This window comes from Taeniopygia guttata, chromosome 2, assembly GCF_048771995.1.
Source record: "Taeniopygia guttata chromosome 2, bTaeGut7.mat, whole genome shotgun sequence".
NCBI lineage: Eukaryota > Metazoa > Chordata > Aves > Passeriformes > Estrildidae > Taeniopygia > Taeniopygia guttata.
Window position 1 is genome coordinate 82109667 of NC_133026.1, and position 16600 is coordinate 82126266.

A 16600-nucleotide genomic window follows, 5' to 3' on the forward strand; every position below is an offset into this window, starting at 1 on the left:
ATGCCTACAAGGGATACTTTACTTTGCTTCATTTCTCTCACCATCCTCTAAGAGTAAAGATATCTTCCAGGAACAACTCGTTCTGCATAACAAACATACTATTATTTTCTCAAAAGATCCTTTTTAAAATGTTACAAGGGAAATAAAATTGCCTGCATTGTTAAGTGCCTCTTAGCCTCCAGGTCTCATCCCAAGTTTTCACAATATGGAGATACTTTACCTCTCCACTGCATACCAAAAGGCCTTAAGGAAAAGCCCTTTATTGCAGTTGTGCTTAGAATAATCCTTCATTGATTTTTGGGATCCATTCAAATGCAGATGCATTACAAATAGAGGAACAGCAGTCTTGGAGAAGCATTAATGCATATCAGTGAGAGGTCTCTATTTTTGTATTTGAGGCAAACAAGATTTGTTAAGAGGAAGCTGTGAATTTTTCAGATTCTAGATTAGGGCACAAAAGAAAGATGCTTCTGTCTTTAAATTTTTTTAATGTAAATATAGATTTTATTTTCTCTTATAAAAAAAAAGAAAACAAGGAACAGCATAAACAAGCTCCATCCCAAATTCCATTATGAGACTAAGTGTTAGGAAAAAAATACAGATTTAATCCAGTTCAATGCAATTTCATACTTAGTTTTTCAAAATCACTTCCTGTTTCTAATGCTTTTCCCATATAATTTGTTAGAAATCTCCCTATTTTAAGTACAAATCTGATCATACACAGATTTTCATTTTGGTCATTTGTAATCTGTCTTCTAGTCCCATGTGTTTTATAGGTTTGAACTCCAGTTCCATCATTCCTTCATGAGTAACCTGAAAGTTTTCAGCAATATTTTTTTTTCTGACTTTCATTTTTTCCTGTGTATCTTCAATCATTTTAGATTCCTGTTTTGACATGCTTGCTCTGTGGTCGTTTTTTTTTTTTTTAGTATGTTTGGTATAGAGCACCACCTGCCATCAGGACAGGGATAAATTATAGTTATACCCATAGTAAGTGAGCTTCATATTTCAGACCCAAAGCAAATAGTGGAGTAAATTTATAAAGGGCACTCTGTTAGCTAAAGCATCTCCTGGAAATGTCTTTCGAGGGATGCAATGTCAAGTTATTGCATTAACCTTTCAGTAACTAATGACCAGACTTCTACTTTGACCTTTCAGGTCTGTTCATGAGACAGTGAATGTGCCATTTAAATAGCCTGGTATGAAAGAAAATAAGAAATTTGCATTTGAAGAGAATTACTGTGTGATTCACTTCATTTTAGAAAATTTCTGAATCTTTATGCATTCTTCTTCAGTACTTGAAAAGCCAACAATTTTTCCTTTTCAAATTAAAAATATTTATTTAGTAACTATTTTACTGTACCTAATCATAATGTGCTCTACATACTACATACATGGTATATGCATGCACATGAAGAATGTGTATATGTGCATACAAGAGAGACTGTATCTATGATGTGATAAATATGGCTGATTAAAAACATTGATTATGGTCAGTCATTGATGATCAGTGCTATATAGCAAAAGCACTACTTCTCAAATTTTTGTATTTTCTTTACTGTATCCTTGATTGTATTCTTTGGCTTCCTTTGGTAATATGGCAAAAAAATTGTTCCATAATAGCTTCAGAGTTGCTGGTTTTTATAGCATAATGAAATATAGGAAGAACATGTGGTAATTTTAAATACTGCTGAAAAGCAAGTTGTACTGTTCACATGTCATTCGGAAAAGTACATTTTTTCAATCCCAAAGAGTGGGTCTTGAGGCTTTACAGTACAGTAACTGTATAAGTGTCCAGAGGAAAAAATTACATCTTTCTACTTTAATATCAATCATGAATCTGGTCCAGCAATTATGAGGGATTTCTCCATTTCTTCTCATCCTTTTTTCTTGATAGGCCCTATGTTAGCTTAAATGTCAATCAAGCTTTATTTTGGAATATTAATGGCAAGTAAAAGATCATGTAATAATGTAAAACGTATCTTCACAGGACTTCAGTCTGATGTAGTGAGGGGTTGTGTTTTTCCTTGGGAAAGAATTTTCCTAATTATGGATAGCATATAAAGTAAAAATTAGTTTTATTGATGGATATAGTTCTCTGTTCCTCAGCTCTTTCCTGCCCTCTGTAAATAATTACCTGTGTGGCACAAAAGAAATATGAAACATGTTTCAGCTAGAGCTAGTACATTTCCTTTTTTTTATATTTTACCTTTGCTAATAATTTTGAATAAGAAACAAGTCTTTAGAAAAAAGACCTTAAATATACCTTCTGGTGAAGTAAGGAACCTTAAATGTCTCTTTTTCCTGTTTATAATAAATTAAATATCTATTTAGTTATTTCCTCACAGTTTGATTCAGTTACATAATGCAGCTTGGAGGATAATTCAAATTAACATGTTGGATACAGAAATATATCATTACACACAATGCTCTATTGTGCTATTCATTTGAATACTGGTTGCATTACTTTATTTCAAAGGTGCTCTCTGAACATTTGCAACCTTTCCTTTGCTTAAATTAAATGAGGATGTGCTGTCAGAATTTTGCTTTGTTGTTTTTTTAATTGCCTTTTTTTTTCAATACAAGAGACACAATTTCAGTGGAGTTTCATTATGTATGTATGTATGTGAAACATTCTGTTCTGCAAAAAACTCAAAAACTGATAGAGTTAGAGATGGTTGTATGGGGCTGCAAAAGAGACAGGTAACCTTCGTCTTCTGTTTTTTTGCCCTGATTGCTATTTGCATAGGAGGTCCTGCAGTGCAAAGATTTTCAGTTTTCCTTGTGAATCCTAGGTTTTCTTTCACTACCTTTCGTTAAAGACCACTATTGTTGATTAATGAATGGGAGATCTAGTTTGTGGAATAATCTGTGGGAAGTGAACTGGAGCAGAACAAAGGAATTTCATGACTTTGGGGAAGACGTTAGGGTTTGTTCTTTCTTTCTTTAAATGTGGGGACAGAAGAGTTTGAGACATTTGAGTGCCATTACATAACACATGGAAGATATCCAGGGGATCAGGCACAGCCTGTGTGGATTTATGAAAGGCAGGTCCTGCATGACCCACCTGACCTTCTATGACAAAGTGACTTGCTTACCAGATGAGGGGAAGGTTGTGGATGCTGTCTGTCCAGACTTCAGTAAAGCATTTGACGCTGTCTCCTACAGCATGCTCGTTGTAAAACTGGCCTCTTGTGGCTTGGGTGGCTGACTTTTTGATGGCTAAAAATCTGATTGTATGCCTGGGCAAGAAAGTTGTGGTGCTACATCCTCTTCGTTGCTGGTCACTAAGCCATGCTCTCCACGGCTCAGTTTTGGGGCTGGTCCTACTTAACATCCTTGTTGATGATCTGGATGTGGGGATTGAGTGCACCCGCAGTAAATATGCAGATGACACTAAGCTGTATGAGGGTGTTGATCTGCTTGAAGGTAGGAAGGCTTCTCAGAGAGACTTGGACAGACTCAGTCATTGGGTTGAGGACAACTGCACGAGGTTCTATAAGGTGAAATGCTATGTCTAGCACTTGTGTCCCAGCAGCCCCATGAAGCGCTACTAGTTGGTGAAGAAGTGGCTTGGGAGATTTTCAGCAGAAAAGGGACCTGAGGGTTCTGGTCAACCACCAGCTGAATGTGAGCCAATGTAATGATATCTTGGGCTGTATCAAGAATAGCATAGCCAGTAGGACCAGAGCAATGATTTTGACCTTATATTCAGCATTGGTGAGACTGTACCTCAAGTACTGTGTTCAGTTCTGGGCACCTCACTTGAAAATAACACTGTGAGGTGCTGAAGCATATCCAGAGAAGAGCAGCAAGGCTTGTGAAGGGTCTAGAGCACATGTCTTATGAGAAATGGCTGAGGGAGCTGGGTTTGTATAGTCTTGAGAACAAGAAGCTCAGGGTAGACTTCATTCCTCTCTACAGCTCCCTAAAAGAAGGCTGCAGTGAGGTGGTGGTTGGTCTCTTCTGCTGAGCCTGCAGAGAGAACAAGAGGAAATTGTCTTGAGCTGAAATGGGTGAGACTCAGATTAGCTATTAGAAAAAAAAAAAAAAATCACTGTGAGGGGTGTCAGGAATTGGAATAGTTTTCCCAGGGAGTTGGTGCAGTCATCCCTGGAGTTGTTTATAAGTGTTTGGATCTGATGTTGGGTGATGTAGTTTATTGTTCTAGGAGTTACAGTAGTAGTGCTGGGTTAGTGGTTGGACTTGATGATGTTAAAGGTCTCTTCCAGCCTTGATGATTTGATGATGCTGTTGAGATTTCAAGCTGTGAATACCACATAAGGAACAGTAGAAAATGTGAAAGGTGATGCAGGCCAAGCATAATGGCAGGTCAAAGCTGCTAATTTTTTTCAAAATGGCTAACAGATCTAGTGGCGAAGACAATTGAAGGGTGACAGGCAGAGAAGAAATGATGGTGGACCTCAGAGTGGTTCTTGGAGTCATGATCTAGGATAGATGGGAGGAAATAAAATGGAGTCAGAGTATAGTAAACCTCACCTCCCAAAAATGTGGAGATTCAAACAAGTAGGTAGAAAGGAGAATTAATCAGAAAAAAATGATTAAGAAAGGGAAACAGAACAGAAGATTAGGCAGCCTACTCTGGGGGAAATATAGAGTAGAATGTGTCAGAAAAAACAGTCATAGTCTGGAATTAGGGTCCAAGTAAGATTTATATTTGGATAGTATCAGAAAAAAAAAAAAAGGCAGAATTATCTGCACGTAAATGAGAACAGCATCGAAAGAGAGATAAGAGAATCTTTAGGGAAGTTTCTAAGATGTAACTGTATAGATGGTAATTCTAGAAATTATGGAATTTTAGGAGAGGAGTGTTAAGGCAATAAAAATGTATATTAAATCCTGTTCACCTTGCATTATGATTCAGAATCCAGAAAGACAATGAGAATTGCCCTACCTAGAATGTACAAAATGCATGGTACAAACAGCTAATATCAAAGACAGAAAGGTTAGGGGTTTTTCAACTGTTTAAAAAAAGGGAGAAGAAAGGGTGCTGTGGTGTGAGAAATAGATACTATGATTAACTATAATGGGTGATAAGAATAAATTTCTAACTGCAGAGGAAACTCAGACCTTGGTATATTTGGTATTGGGACATATCAAACTCTCAGGAATCGTTCTAGCAAGTGGAAGTGTGGATTAAGAGTACCTTCTTAAGTTAGGGTGAATCTGCATAGATAAAGTATATGTTACAACAGAATTGTTTCCCTGTGTTCCTCAGATAGATTGGCTTGTCTTGTCTGCATCAATTTCCTCCATGATCAATAAGCCATTGATGCTGGATTCTGAATCATAATGCAAAGTGAAGAACTTTGGCTATGGAACATCTCCATACTTGTAAACAGTGCCTCCTTGACTCTTTCTTTCCCCTCTTTCTAGAATATTCTGGTCTGATACTTTATGCTGTGTGTCATTTGTAGGTATTATTTCAAGAAGTCTCTTTGGAATGTCAATGATTCTTCCAATTTTAGCATTAGTTTTACTCATCTTTTTGTATTTTTGATCAAACTGGTAATTGCTATTTTCACATTGTTATCCCTCTATTTGTTCAACCACGTGTGTAAAGGAAGGGGGACACAGTGTTCCATTAAATTAGAGAATCTCAATTTAGTAATGAATGTATGTGTACAGCTCCAACAAGAGAAAACTGCAGCGTATTCTTGAAAGACTTATGCAAATAAACCAATTCTGTTCTGCCTGGTTGAATTTGTTGTATAAATAAATGTCATAACAAAAGAATTAGATATCCTTCATGCAATTCTTAAAGGTATATGAACTTTCAGATCAGCATGCAGATTGAACTAATTTTTGATTGACAATTTCCATTCTTTCTTCCAGGTGTGGTATAACCAAAAAGGTTTCCATTCGCTGCCATCCTACTTAAATGAACTCAATAACTTCATTCTGTGGCTGAATTTACCTTCTAATGTGGATTGGAGACAGTATGGTAATAGTCTGTATTTATTCATATGTTTTGGAATGTAGTTTTTAAATAAACTATTATAAGTATGAAAACTTTTCAGTTTACAATAGGATTTCAGAGTTCAATTTCTCCAGAGGACTTAAAAATGAAAATTTTAATTACAAAGAAAGTTTTTGTGGAGAATATAGTACACAGTAAGGTAAAATTTGAATTTAAAGCTCAGCATGTCATATGAGTTCCTTACAAAGACATTCCTGTGGAATAAGTAAGTGTAAATTGGTTTGGGATATTAGTCCCTCTGAAACCTCTGCTAGGGCTTACTTAAATGCCACAACTAAGGCACAACAGACTATGGATTTATAACTTCTTTGGCACTTTGCTATATCTCCTTATATAAATACCCAGGGTAAATCCAGATTAGCCTGTAAATTCACAGAGCAATGTGATGTTTCATAGCATCCTGTTACTCAAGGAACAGAAAAGGCTACTATATCTTATTACTGTGCAAAACAAAAGAGAAATTAATATATCTGGCTTGTGAATGCTCTGCTTCATATATTCTGAACTTTATAAAAATTTGTTAAAGTAAAAATTTTATAAACTGACATCTAAAGAAACGACTGCTGCCACATGCTGAGTTCTACCTGCTTTGCCCACAAGGACAGATCCAGTAACTTTCAATGAAGATCAGTAGCACTAGTCCAAGTTTGTGAGAGGTTTTGATAAAAAGGAGCTGAGCAGAAGACTAATTTCTTTTGTCTAAAGTATTTTCTGTAGTCGTGAGAATACAGAGAATATAGACTTATGATTTGGTATGAAAGTTTAAAGGAAAAAAAGTTTACCCAAGTTTATAGAGGACATATGCTGCCTTGCACTGGTTTATATCCCTGGAGATTTGTATCTGTTCAAAAAGCTTTGAAAAAAATTGATTATTACTTTTTGTTCTCTCAGTCCAAGTTACTAAGTCTTCAGCATGCAGCAACAGGAAATTATATTTATTCAGTGATTAAAAAATCTGTCCTTTTTGCTATTGTGTAACCTGATCTTCAAATACTTTCTCTGCAAGTAGAAAGATTTCTCCTCACGTCGCCTCTTAACAATTTGGGATTATTGGTAAATTTCTCCATGAAGATGCTTGGAAAGTTAGAATGTTTGTTTCTTGTAATTTTTATGTAAATAGTCATGTGTCTGTTGAAGCAAATGTGTGTGCCCAGCTGGAGGTGCATGTAACTAGACTGAGCAACAGAAATTGCCTCAATCAGTTTACGTCAGTTTATTGTAGTACATGAAACAGATGTCTCTTTTGGAACAGCAGTTCAGTAATACTTCTTGTATAAAAACATGTCACTTCGTCTATCATGTGGATATTCACCCCTACGTTCAACATCATGTAAGTCTGTGATCCCACCGTGGGAAAAAGTCTTCTGTCTCAACTGTAGAAGAAATCAAATGCATTATGTTTTCTAGTGGGTTATAAATTCAGTGGTAGATGATGAAAATGAACATGTTAATAAATGACATGTTAAAAAAATTAGTAAGAGACTTCAACAAAGTAAGATATGCTGGATTTTTTGTCCAAACCCTTCACCTCTGACTGGTATTCAAGCTTATATGAATGATGTTTTTTACTCTTTTTCTGAAATGCTACTTTCTTACAACTAATTAATGCAATTGTGAGCAAATAAAAATGCAGTAATGAAGTAAGAAGAATAAAAAACTAAAAGGCAAAGTTTTTTGCTTAAGCTTAAGATAGAAATGTTGATCAACTAAAAATGTTGTTTTTCACACCTAATTGTATAATATTGAGTCAGAATGTGTTTATTATGCTGGAGTATAGGAGAAGGACTATAATATTGCTCTTAGGGTAAGGCTATATAAAGAAAAAAGGAGGGGAGGGGTTATCATAACTTTGTCTGAAAAGTAGAGCGGTCAAAAAAGTTCTTACATCATTGTTCAAAGGACAAAAATGTCTCAGTATAGAAGGGCCTTTTGTGATGCAGCTGCCCCATCTTAGGATTTGTACTGAAGTCACTGATTTTTTAAAAAAGCTTTCATACTGGGATTCATTGTAGCTTTCATGTAGCATCCTCATTTATTTCAGATTCAATTCTTCAAGAGAACAGAAGGGATCAAGGGAGTAATTTTCAACTTACTTTGAATTTTGTAGAAAGTGGCTGTATAGTTTCCTGAATGCTTTGCAAATTATAACTTTAAACCTTATTACAAAGGAAGCTGTGAAATGGCCTTTGGGTGGAGCCTTCTTAACCATGTCTAGTTAGTGGGGAAAACTAAAATAGAAACCATTAATGATGGTGCTATCTGTGAAATTCTCCATAAAATATAAATTGTAATTTTCAGTTAATAGTAATCTCTCATTTTATATAAATAGAAATGTTGTCAAATATATATATGTATATATATGTACTACCTCAATTTTTCTTATACATAATATTTTATTTAATCTGAAATAAAATGTCTGGAATAAAGAAAGCTAGATTGGTCTTATATTCAAGTCTACCACAATAATGGTATTTAGAAACAGTAGCACAGATCTAAACTGAGCTATGCACGCAAGATTCAGCTTAACATAACAGACAGTGAACAAAGAAGTGCCAAGGGACACACCCAAAATACAGAACAGAACCAGAAAATATACCAAAGGATAGCTCTGACTAATCTACAGTGATGGCATACAAGCTTGAAGACCTTTAGGTTTTTTTTCATCTAGATTTCTTCAACTGATACCGAAAAAGTATTGCTTGGTTTATATCACTTTTCTCAGTTTTACTGAAAAACCACAGATTTTGAAGTGTGTTTATATGGAAAGTTGCAGCCAGGTGGGATCGACCAGACTACCAATGTCTTCTGTTCTTTATCATGTACAGGATGGAAACATCCAGCTCTCTAAAGTTATGTCAAATTGTGCATGCCTTTATTTTCTGACAGAGGATCAACTAATACAGATGGAAGATAAAAGATCTAGAGTACTTTCTCTTGAAGGCCCAGACTGAAGACCATTAATAAGATGGTGGTATAGGGAAAGGTATCCTGAGTTGTACAACTCCTGAATGGCAGCAGGGCAGGATGCAGAATGTTCACAGCAAGTTTCCTTATTCCTGTGAGCTTTCCTATCCAGAATGGAAAAGTATACTATTTTATTGTAGGAAGTGTTACAATCCTTCTAATATTTCATGAAGAATTTATTTCACTAGGTTAGGAATGTCTTTTTAACAAATTAGAATCTAAAATTTGTTTAATCAAGAACAATGTAAGGAAAGGAGTAGGACTGTTGCACCTGGAAGGGAGAATACAAAAGGAAAATCATAGAGAAGCTGAAGAGGGTACAGTGAATAGTTTACTACCTCTACATTAAGCATGTAGCATGGGGCTTCTAGTGTCATTTTCAAAGTAAATACATTCTCCTGCCTAGGCCCCAGTTGTGCTACTCCTGAAAATTATAGTTGAACTGTAAAGCTCTGGCTACATCCTTCCTCTTTTTTCCATAATAATGTGGCTTGCAGGACTGATAAAAATGCCTTTGTTCTCAGTTGTATAAAACAAAGTGTTTCATCCAGCAATACAAGAGATGACAACTGTGCTTTTAAATTAAGAAAAAAAAAAGAAAAAGATATATAACAAATGTAGTTAACAATAGGCAAAACAACTAAGAAAGAGAAGCTTCATAGCTGAAAAAAAGCTGAGAAAATATATTCCCATTCCTGAATTGCTTTTACATGATTTTGGAAATGTTGGAATGGGTGTCTGTTAAAATTTTTCACCTCTGCCCATAAAAAAGCCCAAATAATCACTATAAAAATAATATGACCAACTGCATGCCAAGGACAGACATAGACCAAGGATATTTTAGGACAATAAAGTTATTTTTTTATGGGATTATTATAATGGCAATCTGCAGATGTGGAAGAAATAATTTTTATACTGAGAAATTTGTGGAAAGGAGCAGAGAAAGTTAGTGCTGAATCATATAATATTTGGTGTTATTTCCCGGCTTGCTTTTCCCTTGTGCATACTTATATGGTAAAATTTGCCCTGAGGGCTGTTCACACAAGGCTTGCAAGTACAGTCCTTGAAAAAATCCTTGCATAAACATCAGAAGGAGCTTTAATAGGAGCTTTATAATTTAGAACTTAGTTTATCTGTCATTTATAGTTTTTAAGTCCTCAAACATAGCAGATAGTTTTCAACTTAATGAGCCTCATTATAGCAGCTTTGCTTAGTAAAAAGGCATATAAAGGCAAGAAAGTATCAATAAGTACATTTTACAGCATTTTAACAGCTGTATTGGGACAGATATGTGTAAAAAAGATGGTCTAGGTGGTTAGAAGAAATGTTGGAAGGGATAGGTTATAGAAGTACATTGAAGAGTTTTTAAATAAAAAAACATATATACTAGCAAATACCATATATTAATTCTGTTGGGTTTTTTTTTGCTTTTTTTTTTCTGGTATTTAAAGGTAATTTATAACTTATTTCTTGAGTTCAAGGGGACTTTTTTTTTCTCTTTGAATTACTGGTCAGTTTGTTGGCTCTATCTAAAAATCATCTATTTATTGACAATGAGGTGAAGAAATCATTATACTAAAAAGGTAGCAAATTTAGAGATTGTCATGCCCCTAATTGAAGAAACTTAAAATACTGAACAAAAGGCAAGTATTACATTTAATGCAGTGATAGAATTTTGAATTCTAAACACAATTGAACTTAGTTTAGCACAGTCATACTTTTCTTACTTGTAATCCACAACCTTGTGAAATTTAGTTTCAGTTGTGAGTGTAAATTAAAAGAAAATGTAATCCTTTGTTTCATCTACATGATTTGAATGGAAATTGACTGTCAAAAATATGTACTACTCTTAAGAGATGTAATTAGTTTTTGTGACTATTCCATTGGTTTGCTCAGCCTGGAGAAGAGGAAATTGAAGGGAGACCTCAGTGCAGTCCTCAGCATGCTCACAAGGGAAAGTGGAGAGGCAGGCACCAATCCCTTCACTCCTGTGACCAGTGACAGGACTTGAGGAATTGCCTGAAGCTGACCCAGGGAAGGTTTATGTTGGATATTCTAAAGGAAAAGAGGGTGGTTGAGCACTGGAACAGGCTCTCCAGGGAATGGGTCACAGCACCAGCCTGACAGAGTTAAAAGAAGTGTTTAGACACTGCTTTCAGGCACATGGTGTGACTCTTGGAATGTCCTGTGTAGGGTCAGGAGTTGGATCTGATGATCCTGGTGGTTCCCTTCCAATTCTGCCTATTCTATGATTATTTCTTCTAATATGCCCACTTTTATTCAAGCATTAGAAAAGTCTAGAAAAAATTTATGGGAACTAAACTGAACTTTTTTGTGCCATCCTGCTTCTCCTTTACATAAATGGAAATTCTGTGGTTCCAGTGGAAAAAAAATAATTTTCTTTGATATGTCTCATTTGCTTCAGAATAAATAGCAGCAATTATTAAAAAAAAATAATACTTTAAAAGAAAAACAAAGGAAAATTTTAAACAGTCCTGAAGGCATATGACATGAAAGACTTCTACAAATAGCAAGGTATCTATTAGATACATCAAAAAGTTATAGGCTTGAATTTTCTTTTGTTTTCTACATTGGGCTTCAGTGTACTGCATTTAGCTGTTATTTGAAAAATCTTTACCTTGTACAAGTTTTGTGTGTGAGTTAATCATCATCCTGTTTTTCAGCTTTTTACCATGCAGCGACTCAGTGATGTTTAGATTACTTTGGCTTGAAGATGAGGAATGAAAAATTAAAGAGTCAAAATAAATGCTTTCTTAGTCAAATTGCACTGGTTACTAGAATGAAAAATTTTTTGTCTTTATACAGCTGGACTTTAACAAATTCAGTAAAGTGGTGCCTCACAGAGTCAATGTAAGACTACCAGCAATTTATGTCTTTCCCAAAGATACAGGAAAAATTGTAATTGCTGTTAGGATTAAGTTTGTTTCTTTTTTTTTAATTTGGAACGGCATAAATTTATTTAGACACTAATTAAATAGTTCTGATGTTGTGGTTTATCTTAAGGCCCACTCACACAGCCACTTCCTCAGTCTCCCCCAGTGGTGTGTGAGAGAGAATATTAGAAGTGATAAAACACATGGGTTGAGATAAAGGCAGTTTAATATAAAGAAAAAAAGCCACACACACAAGCAAAGCAAAGCAAGGACTTCATTCACCCTTTCCTGTGGGCAGGAAGGTGTTCAGCCAATCCCTGAGAGATTGGACCCCATCATACCTAACATTGACTTAGGAAGGCAAACATCATCACTCGAAACATCCCTCCTATTCCTCTTCTTCCCCTGTGTTACATGCTGAACAGGATGCCATATAGTATGGAATGTCCTTTTGGTCAGTTAGGGTCAGCTGTCCCACTGTGACCCCTCCCAACTCCCTGTGCACCCCCATTCTCCTCACTGGTGGAGTGGGAGAGGAGCAGAAAATATCTTGGCTCCAAGTGCTGCTTAACAATAGCAGCACAAACATCCCTGTGTTATCTACATTTTTTTTTCCAGTACAGATCCAAAACATACCCCCATACTGTGAAGAAAATGAATTCCACGCAGCTAGCACATCTGTCAGGCACACCTGCAGTGATCAGTCACAAACAGCATCAAGTCCAGTGGAACACCAAATTTTGCAGTGACAATGTTTTGCACCTTCACCCTCCACTCACAATTTTTCTTTTGTTTGAAAAGAAGCAAAAAGACACAGTTTTTGTTAATAAACTACCTTCCAATTACAAAGTTAATTTTGCTAGATTGCTTCATGTTGGTTGCACCAAGAACCAAAATATGCCTAAGAATTCATTGCCTGCTCAGGATTTTTCTAGGTCTCCCAAACTAGGCTTGTTTTTAATGTAGAGCTCTATAGTTTCAATCAAAGGTGTGACATATTTTTTCTTTTCTGAATTTAGCAAAACAGTTTTTCTCAGCAAAACATCAGAAATCTAAAAATTGCTGAAATATCTAATCTAAAAATTGCTGAAAGATCTAATCTAAAATCTAAACCAAGTGCATAAATTGCAGTAGCAATCTACCTTACCCCAGAAGATTACGTATATGAACAAATTCTACTATAGGTTTTATATTTGGTCTCTTCTGTGATGTAGATTCTGTAGCAATATACAGCATTGATGAACTGATTTCTGAATTTCAGAACACAGAAAAGCAACTACTACTTATGTTCATTCATTAGTTTTCAGTGGTTCTAGACTCTGGAAATCACTCAATGGGAGAGTGTTTGGTTTTGCAGACTGGTATTTGACCCCCTTCTGTATTTTGCCTTTTTATTCATGTGTGTAACAAGTGTTAACTGTGTACTCGAGAACTTGAAGACCTTAATAAGATTTAATATTTCATTTATTTTTCTTTTCACAGGGATAACACTCTACAGCCAACCATATGGAGGAGCCTTGTTGGATGAGGACAAAATGTGAGCAACCTCTTAAAATGTTTCACAGCAACAATCAGCAAACAATTGAAACTATCAATTAAATAAGAATATATGTTTCCTGGAATAGATGCTGTGAACTGATAGGCACAATTCAGTTCTACTGAGTGAAGCATTTTTTAGAGAGGCCTGTCTGTAAAGTCCACTGTTTATACCAAAAAGAGGTCCAGTATTTTGTAAAGAAAAAGACTGAATTTATGCTGATTGTTTCATGAGAGTTTTAAACAGGGTAACTGTTTCAAATTATTTTGTGTTTCAATTTTAGTTTTCTGTAAAAGTGAAATGTTTTCATAAGCTTCACTTTACAACTCAGACACATGTGGTGCTCTGTAACTCACCTATAGTTTTGTAGCTTAACACATTTTGTTCCTATTTAATTAGATGTTGACAGTGAAGGGACATTGTGTCCCTGCTCATTGCAAGCTATTGGAACTAGACGATCTTTAAGATCCCTTCCAATCCAAACCATTCAATGATTCTACAGTGTTTGCAATCAGGATTAAGGTCCTAATGTCTAGTGTTTTGGTGAGAAATTAGCCTGAAAAATGCTAACATTTGAGGGGGTTTTCCCCATTGTGTTTTCACTGCACTATTTTGTTTTTTACCCTAGAATGGAGAATGTTCGTCAGTGTGGGGTAGCACTGTGTATCATGCTGGGTTTCTCTATCCTTACTGCATCCATTGGAACTGCCATAGTGAAAGACAGAGTATCTGGGACAAAGCGCTTGCAACACATCACAGGCCTGGGTTACAAAACTTACTGGCTTGCCAGCTTCTGCTGTGATATGGTATGTATTATGTGAGGCAGCACGTGCTCAGGTGTACATTTGAGGCTAGTTTCTTATAAATGAGCAAAAGGAGATATGGTCACAAGATAAAGAATAAGATTTGAATGGCACAGTGACACCTCTTGGCTGACATGCTAACAAGCATTAAGTCACCATTCCTACTTGAATGCAGGATGGGGATTGTGTTCCTTTCTTCCCAAAGTTGAATTGTAAATTATTTGCTAGCTTTAGCTATTTTACAATGAAAAGAAAGTTAGCTAATCAGCCTAGACAGAAAGAATCTTCCACACATCAACAGGAATTTCTATGCTTTGAATTTTGCCATGCACTGGCAAAACCTTAAAAATTAGTGGAGAAAACTGAAAATAGTAGTCAGCTACTTTAGGGGCAATTATGTTATGAGTTGTTGTGGATAATATGATACTTATGATTGGTACCTTTTATTTGTGTCACTGGAAGAGGCAGCTCAAAGAAGTGGTGGAGCCACCATCACTGGAGGTATTTAAAACCCATATATATATGGCACTGAGGGACATGCTTTAGTGGTGGATTAATGGTTGGACCTGATGTTCTTAAGGTCCTTTCCAACATTTAGGTTAGATTGTATGACACCCTGGTCAGGAACAGAAATTTTTTGGAACACTCTGTTTTCATTTAGAAAATAAAATGTTTCTAATTCTGAAACATTAGATCTTTACCCATCCATGCTTGAAATCAGAATTTTTACACTTGAGCAATCTTGAGGTAAGAGCACATTTTTCCAAATATTATTTGCTTGGCCAGTCAATCTTGGTATTTCTTTTTGCTGCTGCTTCAGATAAGAAGGCTTAGTTAAAAACAGTCCATCATTCGGTTTCTCCTTGTGAGCAAAGTCAACTCCTCATTATTTTCTGCCAATCTCTCAAAATGGTCCCACAAATTCAACACAGTACTGCATGATAGATCATGATGTGGGAAAGAATAGACTCTGCTTTAAATGCTAATTGTGCTACAGATCATTTAGGGACACTGAACACATGAATATATGAACTGTCAAATTTTAAATCCCTCTACATATTTTAAATATTACAGGCTGCGTCCTGTATTACTGGTAGCAGAATCTTTACTACGCCTGCAGAAGTATTTGATTTATGAAATTGCTCTCATGAGAATCAGGCTGTTCTTACTGTATTTATAGGCATGAATTATCTTCATTACTAAGTTCAACAAATGGAAAAATTGTAAATGCTAGGAAAATTGAAAGAGAAATAAAGAAATTTTGTTCAGATTACACTTGTGTCACCAGAGGGGCAAAATTAAAGCTGTTTTGTTGTACACGCACAACTTCTGTAATATACCATGATTTCAGGGTAAGGTTTCCAATAGAATTTGATTTTAAAGTTATTGATTTATTTCTAGACAAAAGCCCCAGGTCTGTTGAAAAATACTGAGGCTCAAATGTTTTGTGACTTCTCTAAAATTTTTTTAAACAAGTTCAGGATAACTGAAACATGTATCTGTCAGTGGTATGTTATGATACTTGTATATGGTAAAGAAAAGGTACACTGTGAATGGGAACATTGCATCCTTCTACATTTTACTCCATTGCTCTTCTCTTAAAAAAAATATATATTTCCCAGTAGCAAAGACATGAGGGCCTCTGGTTTGATTTGGAACAGGTTTTCCCTGTACTTCAGTATGAAAGTCCAATTTTAACAGTATGTTGTTCTTCTACATTGAATATTTAGCTAGACCTTGATTTGTTGCCTCTATTGCAGTTGTATCTCAGAATCTCAGTTCTATTAGGTTAAAGCTATAAAGCTAAATATTACATAAGCAGAACTGGAGGCAGTCAGTCAGTGCCCTAGTGAGCTCAGGTTCAATGCACAGAGCAGGCAGACACTGAAAATGGAGCTGAGCACAGGTCTTCACATTCTGACATTGCTATTTGCAAGCAGAACCCCTCTCTATTGAATACTTGGATATGAATCTCCTGTACCAATCCCACCTTATGACCCCTAAATATTGCTTGCCATTATGTCAAGAGACTAAAGAGAAAAACTGCTTTCCCTGTTGCCCAATGGCTGTAATGCTTTTACATATTTTCACCATTCCAAATAAAAAATGTAATTTGTGTCATCAGCACACATGGTCCTTCATTAAAATCTATTTTAAAATTGCATCATTTTTATTCTCCTACATGAATGCAGCACCAACCAGAGAAACTGCTGGCTGTTTCTGAAACCAAACCTCTGTATTCACAGTGTAATTTGATGTTTTGGAGCAATAGCCCCACACGGACTCATTATCTGGAAGAGTTAGCTTGTTAAATGGATGTATTGGAAAGGTCAATAAAAATAGGATTAAGGGGGTAGTCTGTAGTCAGATTTTATCTTGTCAGGTTGTTTCATCTGTAGGG

The 16600-nt window shown here is 35.7% G+C and overlaps 1 protein-coding gene across 1 annotated transcript in view; it reads left to right on the forward strand.

Annotated features, from left to right (window-relative positions):
- Nucleotides 1-16600, forward strand: part of ABCA13 (ATP binding cassette subfamily A member 13) — a 139559-nt gene that overhangs the window by 70229 nt on the left and 52730 nt on the right. Inside the window, exons 29-31 of the mRNA XM_072924352.1 lie at nucleotides 5857-5965; nucleotides 13342-13396; nucleotides 14025-14202. Of these exons, the coding sequence (XP_072780453.1) occupies nucleotides 5857-5965; nucleotides 13342-13396; nucleotides 14025-14202 (342 nt within the window). The remainder of the gene's footprint in view (nucleotides 1-5856; nucleotides 5966-13341; nucleotides 13397-14024; nucleotides 14203-16600) is intronic.